The sequence below is a fragment of the Macaca nemestrina genome, chromosome X, assembly GCF_043159975.1.
Source record: "Macaca nemestrina isolate mMacNem1 chromosome X, mMacNem.hap1, whole genome shotgun sequence".
Lineage (NCBI taxonomy): Eukaryota > Metazoa > Chordata > Mammalia > Primates > Cercopithecidae > Macaca > Macaca nemestrina.
In genome coordinates, this window is record NC_092145.1 from 159,040,768 (window position 1) to 159,051,749 (window position 10,982).

Genomic DNA, 10,982 nt, shown 5'->3' on the forward strand with positions numbered 1-10,982 from the left:
GATAGGTGGAGAGGAGGGGGGAAGGAGGTGGAGGGGGAGGGGAGGGTGAAGGAAGGAAGGGAAGGGCTCAGCTCAGCCCTGTGTGTGGTAATCCTGACCCTGGATTGATTGTGTGTGTGTGTGTGTGTGTGTGTGTGTGTGTGTGTGTGTGTGTGTGTGTTTGACAAGTGTATCTTTTAAAATCGAGCGTCACTGTGCTTCCTGCCTGTAATCATTTCCCTAATTTCCTTTCTGCGTTTTTGAAATCGAGGGTGACCTCTGCTTATGAGTCATGAGCGATCTGCTAGTGGCAGGTGCCTGAGGACCTCCCTCTCCACTCCTGTTTCAGGCATGGGACGGTTGGTTCTGCTGTGGGGAGCTGCCGTCTTTCTGCTGGGAAGCTGGATGGCTTTGGGGCAAGTAGCAACAGGTAAGCTTTCACCACCGGCCTGCATGAAATACCCTTTATTAAGTGCCCTCTTCTTGTCCTATTTTGGTTGTGGTTTCCTTTGCAACCAGGCACTGTTTGTTTTGTAAAACTTAAACAATGAGGGTGAAAGTTTCTTTTCTCTTTTCTTTTCTTTTTTTTCTTTGATACGGAGTCTCGCTCTTGTCGCCCAGGCTGGACGGCAGTGGCACGATCTCGGCTCACTGCAACCGCCACCTCCTGGGTTCAAGCAATTCTCCTGCCTCAGCTTCCCAAGTAGCTGGGATGAAATGTATTTATAAGTAAATACATGAATAATAACTGTATTTATTGCTCCTGGAATATCCTCTGCTTATATGCACTTTCGGTGGCCAGAACTAGGAACTGTATGTGTGCGTGTGTGTGTTTATCTATGATTGATTGATCAGTACATATATTCATGTTAATCTATCCATCAATTTATCTCATCTATCTTTTCCCATTCATCATCCATCCATCCATCATCCATCTATTATTCATTGATCCATCCACCAATATATCCATCCACCCATCCATCAAACTATCCATCCACTCATACATTCACCACCCATCAACCCACCCAGCCTCCATCCGCCCTCCATCCACCATCCACCCATCTATTATCCATCCATCCATCCATCCATCCATCCTCCCTTCCACCATCCACCCATCAACCCACCCAGCCTCCATCCACCCATCCTTTCATCCATCCAACCACCCATCCATCCACCATCCACCCGTCATCCATCCATCCATCCATCATCCATCCATCCATCCATCATCCATCCATCCATCATCCATCCATCATCCATCCACCCATCCATCCATCCACCATCCACCATCATCCATCCATCCATCCATCCATCATCTATCCATCCATCCATCCATCATCCATCCATCCATCATCCATCCATCCATCCATCATCCATCCATCCATCCATCCATCATCCATCCATCATCCATCCACCCATCCATCCATCCATCCATCCACCATCCACCCATCATCCATCCATCCATCCATCCATCCATCATCTATCCATCCATCCATCCATCATCCATCCATCCATCATCCATCCATCCATCCATCATCCATCCATCCATCCATCCATCATCCATCCATCATCCATCCACCCATCCATCCATCCATCCATCCACCATCCACCCATCATCCATCCATCCATCCATCCATCATCTATCCATCCATCCATCCATCATCCATCCATCCATCATCCATCCATCCATCCATCATCCATCCATCCATCATCCATCCATCCATCCATCCATCATCCATCCATCCATCATCCATCCATCCATCCATCATCCATCCATCCATCCATCCATCCATCATCCATCCATCCATCCATCCATCCATCCATCCATCCATCCATCCATATGCCAACACATCCATCCACCCACCCATCAAGCCATCCATCTACCCATGCATTCACCTACACTTTTATCCATTTATCCATCCATCCATCCATGTACACATCTACATATCCATCCATCCATCCACCCACCCACTCACCTATCTGTTCATCCATTTATCTATCCATCCACTCACTCATTCACCCACCTATCTACCCACGCTTTCATCCACTTATCCATCCATCCATCCATCCATCCATCCATCCATCCATCCACCATCCATCCACCATCCATCCATCCATCCATCTATCCACCATCCATCCACCAATACATCCATCTACCCATCCATCAAACCATCCATCCACCATGCACTCAGCCACACTTTCATCCACTCATCCATCCATCCATCCATCCATCCATCCATCCATCCATCCATTCATCCACCCATCCACGTGCACATCTACATATCCATCTATCCATGCATCCATCCACCCATCCACCCATTCATCTATGTATCTGTTCATCCATTTATTCATGCATCCAGTCACCCATCCACCCACCCATCCACTTGCCTTCCATCTATACACTCACCTGTCCATTGATTCATCCATCTACCCATCAATCCCTACCTATCTGTGTCTATCTGTTTGTCTAACTATTTCTATCATCATCTATATAATTCTATCTATCTAACATTACTATGTATCTATGTATCTATATATCTATGTATCTATCTATCTATTTACCTATCTGTCTATCTCTATCTATCCTCCAGATACCTCCACTTAAAACCCAACATGATAAGGTTCACTGTAGCCTGTCTTTCCAAACCTGTAACTCACTTCTTTGACAGTGAGAGATTTGGCTGCCATTATCCAAAATATCATTGCATGTTTGCTGAATTCTAAAATATTCCTATTCTCCATGTTCGGAATTACAAACCCAGACCTCTTGAAACGTCGAAGCTACTGAAGTCTAAGCAACCTTCCAAGCAAAGATAGAAATACTTCTTTAGAGTTGGTCCATTTCTGTTATTTTATTTTATTTTAGTTTATTTTGATACGGAGTCTTGCTGTGTCGCCCAGGCTGGAGTGCAGTGACACGATCTTGGTTCACTACAACTTCTGCCTCCTGGGTTCAAGCCATTCTCCTGCCTCAGCCTCTTGGGTAGCTGGGATTACAGGTGCCCGCCACCACGCCCAGCTCATTTTTTGTGTTTTTAATAGAGATGGGGTTTCACCATGTCGGCCAGGCTGGTCTTGAACTCCTGACCTCAGGTGATCTACCCACCTCGGCCTCCCAAAATGTTAAGATTACAGGTGTGAGCCACCGCACCCAGCCGGTCCATTTCTGAAGTTAGTGTGTATGGTGTTTTGAGAAAGACAGTCAGGTGGATCAATGGGGACAGTTTCTGATGCCACCTTAGGTATCCACAGGGGATGTGTCACTGGATACATGACTGATGCTCGTATCTGTGCATGGCACTAGTGGGCAAACATTACCTTTTGCAAAAACAAACAAAAGCAGCCAGGCATGGTGGCTCATGCCTGTCATCCTAGCTGAGATTTGGGAGGCTGAGGCAGGTGGATCACGAGGTCAGGAGATCGAGACCATCCTGGCTAACACAGTGAAACCCTGTCTCTCCTAAAAACACAAAAAATTAGCCAGGCGTGGTGGCGGGCACCTGTAGTCCCAGCTACTCAGCAGGTTGAGGCAGGAGAATGGTGTGAACCTGGGAGGTGGAGGTTGCAGTGAGCTGAGATCGCACCACTGCACTCCAGCCTGGGCAACAGAGTGAGACTCTGTCTCGAAAAAAAAAAAAAAAAAAAAGAGGCAACTATAATTGTACCCTTGTTGACTTGTCTCTGAGGTTTTTGCAAAGGGTAAGGTCCACCCACTAGTGGCTTGTGCAGATATAAGCGTCAATCGTGTATCCAATGACACATCTTCTGTGGATATGTAAGGTGGCATTGTCTCTTCTGGACCAGCCTTTATGTATTCTGCAGCTCTTGCTCAAGGAATTAACAGGTAACCCGTGCACACAAACCTTGGTTTTCTCTGTCCTTTGACTTTTTATTTGTTATTATTTTTTGAGACGGAATCTAGCTCTGTCTCCCAGGCTGGAGTGCAGTGGCACAATCTCGGCTCACTGCAACCTTCTCCCAGGTTCAAGCGATTCTTCTGCCTCAGCCTCCTGAGTAGCTGGGATTACAGGCACCCACCACCACACATGGCTAATTTTTGTAGTTTTAGTAGAGACGGTGTTTCACCGTGTTGGCCAGGGCTGCTCTTAAACGCATGACCTCAGGCGATCCACCTGCCCCAGCCTTCCAAAGTGTTGGCATTACAGGCATGAGCCACTGCACCCAGCCAGACCTCTGTTCTTTTATTTTTCATTTATTTATTTATTTTTGAGACGGAGTCTCACTCTGTCGCCCAGCCTGGAGTGCAGTGGCACAATCTCGGCTCACTGAAACCTCCATCTCCCGGGTTCAAGTGATTCTCCTGCCTCAGCCTCCCGAGTAGCTGGGATTACAGGTGCACACCACCACGCCCGGCTAACGTTTTGTATTTTTAGTAGAGATGGGATTTCTCCGTGTTGGCCAGGATGGTCTCGATCTCCTGACCTCATGATCCATCTGCCTCGGCCTCCCAAAGTGCTGGGATGACAGAGGTGAGCCACCGTGCCTGGCCAGATCTCTGTCCTTTTAAACCAGCATCTCCTTCTTAGGACGAAAGTGCTGGCTTTATGCTGTCAGTTTCCAGCTGTTCTTAGAGTTGCCTCGCCGGGCGCGGTGGCTCACGCCTGTAATCCCAGCACTTTGGGAGGCCGAGGCAGGTGGATCATGAGGTCAGGAGATGCAGACCGTCCTGTTGAATATGATGAAACCCCATCTCCACTAAAAAAGCAAAAAATTAGCCGGGGGTGGTGGCGGGCACCTGCCATCCCAGCTACTCAGGAGGCTGAGGCAGGAGAATCGCTTGAACCCCGAGGTGAAGGTTGCAGTGAGCTGAGATCACGGCACTGCCCTCCAGCCTGGGCGACAGAGAGAGACTCTGTCTCAAAAACAACAATAAATTAAAAAATAAAATAGAGTTGCCTGACAGTGAATTTCCTGCATCTGTTTGTGTCTAGGAGAAGGACTAGAGATTCAGATCATCTACTTTAATCTAGAAACGGTGCAGGTGACATGGAATGCCAGCCACTACCCCAGGAGTAACCTGAGTTTCCACTACAAGTAAGTGGGCCCCACCCTGGAAGGCAAACCCCACAGCCCGGGGCTCAAAATAGCTCTTCTGAGAGCCGTCAGCGATTGGGAACGCCAGAGAACGAAAGTGTGAAGCGTCACACTCGGCAAAAGCCAGAATGTTTGTTCTGTGGAACCCTCAGCCCTCACCACAACCGCAAGCTCATCGCCCCAAACCTTCTTGCCAAGGGATGGCTGACTCAGGCTCAAAATCACCTACCTTCTTTTTGTTTGTTTGTTTGTTTTTGAGTCGGAGTCTCGCTCTGTCGCCCAGGCTGGGGTGCTGTGGCGTGATCTCGGCTCACTGCAACCTCCGCTTCCCGGGTTCAACCGATCCTCCTGCCTTAGCCTCCCGAGCAGCTGGGAGGACAGGCACCTGCCACCACGCCCGGCTAATTTTCGTATTTTTAGTCGTGTTGGCCAGGCTGGTTTCAAACTCCTGACCTCATGGGATCCACCTGCCTCGGCCTCCCAAAGTGCTGGGATGACACGCGTGAGTCACGGCATCCGGCCTGAAAATCACCTAGATTATTAACGGGAGATGAAGAAAGAGATGAAGAAAGAGAACTTGAAATCTTATCTGCTAGGCAGCCGGGAAAGGAAACATTCAGTCTCTGAAACATGTCACAGCCTTACCCGGGGCTGCCTCCACCTTTGTGTCTGCCTGATGTGACTATTTTTTTATTTTTACCTTGGCTTAGTTGGACACCCAGAAGTGTGCGTGTCGGTGTTGGAGGAACGGTTTTTGCAATACCTTTAGTCATGGGTGGTTGATTCTTCAGTTTGATAGCAAAACAGATAAACGGGAAAGTGCACAGAACAGGGAAATTTTAAAATGAAGTCACTCGGAAAGTGAGACTCACCGCGGGGAGGCCGAGGTGGGCGGATCACCTGAGGTCAGGAGTTCAAGACCAGCCTGGCCAATATGAGGAAACGCCATCTCTACTGAAAAATACGAAAATCAACTGGGCGTGGTGGCAGGTGCCAGTAATCCCAGCAACTTGCGAGGCTGAGACGGGAGAATCGCTTGAACCACTGGAGGCAGAGGTTGCGGCGAGCCGAGATCGCGCCACTGCACTCCAGCCTGGGTGACAGAGGGAGACTCCGTCTCAAAAAAAAAAAAAAAAAAAAAGGAAACAATTCCTGAGCCAAGAATTCCCCGGACATTGTTGACGAGGAATAAGCCACTTGGTCTCACTGTGGGTGACAATTTTTTTTTTTCCCTGTGCAGAAAAACCAGAGTGATAGGTGATCTTGGCACATTCTTTTATTTTTTTGAGACGGAGTCTCGCTCTGTCACCCAGGCTGGAGTGCGGTGGCGCGATCTCGGCTCACTGCAAGCTCTGCCTCCAGGGTTCAAGCGATTCTCCTGCCTCAGCCTCTCGAGTAGCTGGGACTACAGGCGCCCGCCACCACGCCCGGCTACTTTGTTTGTATTCTTAGAGACGGGGTTTCCCTCATGTTGGCCAGGCTGGTCTTGAACTCCTGACCTCGTGATCTGCCCGACTCGGCCTCCCAAAGTGCTGGGATGACAGGTCTGAGCCACCGCGCCTGGCCATTCTTTTACCGCAAAGGCCCTCCTGAAAGCAGGGGTCTCCTAAGGTGCCATAACAAAATACCATACGCTAAGCAGTTAAGATCAACAGTTATTCTAGTTCTGCAGGCCAGAAGTCCAAAATCAAGGACAGGCCTCTCCTCCCTTCACAGGCTCTAGGGGAGGATCCTTCCTGCCTCTCCCAGCTCCTGGGGGCTCCAGGCGTCCCCGGGCTTGTGGCCGCATCACTCCAGTCTCTGCCTCTGTCTCCACGTGGCCTTCTCCTCTGTGTCTGTGTCTCCTCTTCTGTCTCTTACAAGGACACCTGTCATTCCATTTAGAGCTCATCCTAATCCAGGGTGATCTCATCTAAGATACTCAACTGAATGACACCTGCAGAGACCTTCTTTCTAAATGAGATTCTATTCACAAGTCTACGGGTTAGGACATGGACAGATCTTTTGGACGTCACCATCCCAACCCACTGCAACTGTGTTTGGTTCTTTCTGGAGGCTCTAGGGGAGGCTCCTTCCTGCCTCTCCCAGCTCCTGGGGGCTCCAGGCATCCCTGGGCTTGTGGCTGCATCACTCCAGTCTCTGCCTCCGTCTCCACGTGGCCTCCTCCCCTGTGTCTGTGTCTCCCCTTCTGTCTCTTAGAAGGACACCTGTCATTGGATTTAGGACGCACCCTCATCCAGGATGATCTCATCTCTGGATCCTTCACTTAATCGCATCTGCAAAGAGCCTATTGCTGAATAAGGCCTTATTCCAGGTCTGGGCGTTAGGACACGGACAGATCTTTCTGACGGACACATATTAATCCACTGCAGCTGTATCCAGTTGCCTCCGGAAGCTCTAGGGGAGGATCCTTCCTGCCTCTCCCAGCTCCTGGGGGCTCCAGGAGTCCCTGGGCTTGTGGCCGCATCACTCCAGTCTCTGCCTGTGTGTCCACATGGCCTCCTCCTCTGAGTCTGTATATCCTCTTCTGTCTCTTAGAAGAATATTTTTCACTGTATTTCTTTGCTATCTCATAAAAATATTCTAATTGGATTGAGAGCTCACATTAATCCAGGCTGGAGTGCATTGGCGTGATCTTAGCTCACTGCAACCTCCACCTCCCAGGTTCAAGTGATTCTCCTGTCTCAGCCTTCTGAGTAGCTGGGACTACAGACACCTGCCACCACGCCTGGCAAATTTTTGTGTTTTTATTTTTAGTAGAGACACAGTTTCACCATGTTGACCGGGCTGGTCTCGAACTCCTGACCTCAGATGATCCACCCGTCTCAGCCTCCCAAAGTGCTGGGATTACAGGTGTGAGCCACCATGTCCGGCCTCCTCTTATAAAAACATTCTAATTGGATTGAGGGCTCACATTAATCCAGGAGGATTTTATTTCAGTGCTTACCTAATCATGTCTCCAAAAATCTTATTTGCAGCTAAGATCCCATTCACAGGTTCTGGGAGTTGGGACGTGGGCATGGCTTATGGATGGCCACAATTCAATATACTATAGTAACCATGCAAGGGTTTTTTGTTTGTTTGTTTGTTTTTTGAGACAGTTTCACTCTTGTTGCCCAGGCTGGAGTGCAATGGCACGATCTCGGCTCACTGCAACCTCCGCCCCCCCAGGTTCAAGCGATTCTCCTGCCTTCGCCTCCCGAGTAGCTGGGATTACAGGCATGCACCACCACGCCCGGCTGATTTTTGTATTTTTAGTAGAGACGGGGTTTCTCCATGTTGGTCAGGCTGGTCTCGAACTCTGCACCTGCACCTGGTGACACAAGGGGTTTAAATATTTATGAGAGAGCAAGTTTTTCTGTTTGGACAGGTGTTGTAGTTAGCTGTAAAGAAGGGTCATTGAAGTTAGTGAGGAGGGAACCTGGCCGGAGGCCACGGTGAGAATGGAGCGTGAAGGAACGGCCATTAGATTTGTTAAATGCTGTTTTAAGAAATGTCCAGGCTGGGCGTCGTGGCTCACGCCTGTCATCCCAGAATTTTGAGAGGCTGAGGCAGGAGGATAACCTGAGGTCAGGAGTTGGAGACCAGCCTGGTCAACATGGTAAAACCCCGTCTCTACTAAAAACACAAAAATCAGCTAGGCTTGGTGGTGCATGCCTGTTATCCCAGCTACTCAGGAGGCAGAGGCAGGAGAATGGCTTGAACCCGGGAGGCAGAGATTGCAGTGAGCCGAGATCGCGCCACTACACTCCAGCCTCAAGGACAGAGCAAGACACCGTCCAAAAGGAAAAAAAAAAAAAAAAAAAAAGGTCAGTGTGCTAGCTCACACCTGTAATCCCAGAACTTTGGGAGGCCGAGGCGGGTGGATCACCTGAGGTCAGGAGTTCGAGACCAGCCTGGGCAACATGGTGAAACCCCGTCTCTACTAAAATCACAAAAATTAGCCGGGCGTGGTGGCAGGCACCTGTAATCCCTGTAATCTCAGCTACTCAGGAGGCTGAGACAGGAGAATCTCTTGAACCTGAGAGGTGGAGGTTGCAGTGAGCTGAGATGGCGCCACTGCACTCCAGCCTGGGCGACAGAGTGAGGCTCTGTCTCAAAAAAAAAAAAAAAAAAAAAAAAGAGAAGTTGGATGTGGTAGCTCACACCTCGAATCCCAGCACTTTGGGAGGCTGAGGCGGGTGGATCACCTGAGGTCAGGAGTTCGAGACCAGCCTGGCCAACACGGTGAAACCGTGTCTCCAGTAAAACTACCAAAATTACCTGGGCCTGGTGGCGGGCGCCTGTAATCCCAGCTACTCAGGAGGCTGAGACAGGAGAATTGCTTGAACCCAGGAGGCAAAGGTTGCAGTGAGTTGAGGTTGCACCATTGCACTCCAGCCTGGGCGGCAAGAGCAGGACCCCATCTCTAAATAAATAAATGAATAAATAAATAAAGCACTGTTGCTAAACGGTCATTTTAAACCCCAGATTCAGTCGAGATGAGGCCTATGACCAGTGCACCGTCTACATTCTCCAGGAAGGTCACACCTCGGGGTGCCTCCTAGACGCAGAGCAGCAAGACGATATTCTGTATTTCTCCATCAGGAACGGGACGCACCCCGTTTTCACCGCCAGTCGCTGGATCTTTTATTACCGTAAGTATTGTAAAGCCAGCTCACCGTGCTTGTCGGTACTTCCTTCACCTTATTACCCCAAGGACTGAAAACCAAGCTCCTGCCAATCACCGGATCCGTGATTACCGTTAACTCTTGAAAAGCGAGCTCAGCACACTTTTCAGTACTTCCTTCAGCTTATTACCACAAGTACTGAAAAGCTCATGCAAATCGCCGGATTCAGATTACCGTAGCTATTTTTTTTTTTTTTTTTTTTTTTGAGACAGTCTTGCTCTGTGCCCCAGGCTGGAGTGCAGTGGCGCGATCTCGGCTCACTGCAAGCTCCGCCCCCCGGGTTCACGCCATTCTCCTGCCTCAGCCTCCCGAGTAGCTGGGACTACAGGCGCCCACAACCGCGCCCGGCTAATTTTTTGTATTTTTTTTTTTTTTAGTAGAGACGGGGTTTCACCATGTTAGCCAGGATGGTCTCGATCTCCTGACCTCGTGATCCGCCCGCCTCGGCCTCCCAAAGTGCTGGGATTACAGGCTTGAGCCACCGCGCCCGGCTACCGTAGCTATTAAAAAGCAAGCTCACCATGCTTTTCAGTACTTCTTTCACCTTATTACCGTAATGAAAAGCTCGTGCAAATCGCCGGATTCATGATTACCGTAGCTATTGAAAAGCAAGCTCACCACGCTTTTCAGTACTTCCTTCAGCTTATTACTATAAGTACTGAAAAGCTCATGCAAATCGCCGGATTCATGATTACCGTAGCTATTGAAAAGCAAGCTCACCACGCTTTGCAGTACGGCCTTCAGCTTATTACCATAAGTAATGAAAAGCAAGTTCATGCCAGTAGCGGGATCAATGATTACCGTAACAATTGAAAAGCAAGCTCAGCACACTTTTCAGGACTTTAAACTCACGCAAATCGCCGGATCCAGGATTACCGTAGCTATTGAACAGCAAACTCACCACGCTTTTCAGTACTTCCTCCAGCTTATTACCGTAAGTAATGAAAGGCAAGTTCATGCCAGTCACAAGTTCACGCGGGATCAATGATTACCGTTAACAATTGAAAAGCCAGCTCAGCCCACTTTTCAGTACTTCCTTCAGCTGATTACCCTAAGTACTGAAAAGCCATCTGATGATAGTCGCTGGATCAATGATTACCGTAACTACTGAAAAGCAAGCCCAGCATACTTTTCAGTACTTCCTTCAGCTGATTACCATAAGTACTGAAAAGCTCATGATAATCGCCGGATCCATGATTACCGTAGCTATTGAAAAGCAAGCTCACCACGCTTTTCAGTACTTCCTTCAGCTGATTACCCTAAGTACTGAAAAGCAATCTC

General features: G+C 49.0%; 1 protein-coding gene across 1 annotated transcript in view; it reads left to right on the top strand.

Moving 5' to 3' along the window:
• The first annotated feature begins 298 nt into the window (after positions 1–298).
• Positions 299–10,982, top strand: part of LOC105478256 (cytokine receptor like factor 2) — a 26,869-nt gene continuing 16,185 nt past the window's right edge. Inside the window, exons 1-3 of the mRNA XM_071088697.1 lie at positions 299–409; positions 4,929–5,031; positions 9,502–9,668. Coding sequence (XP_070944798.1) covers positions 331–409; positions 4,929–5,031; positions 9,502–9,668 — 349 coding nt within the window. The 5' untranslated portion in view covers positions 299–330. The remainder of the gene's footprint in view (positions 410–4,928; positions 5,032–9,501; positions 9,669–10,982) is intronic.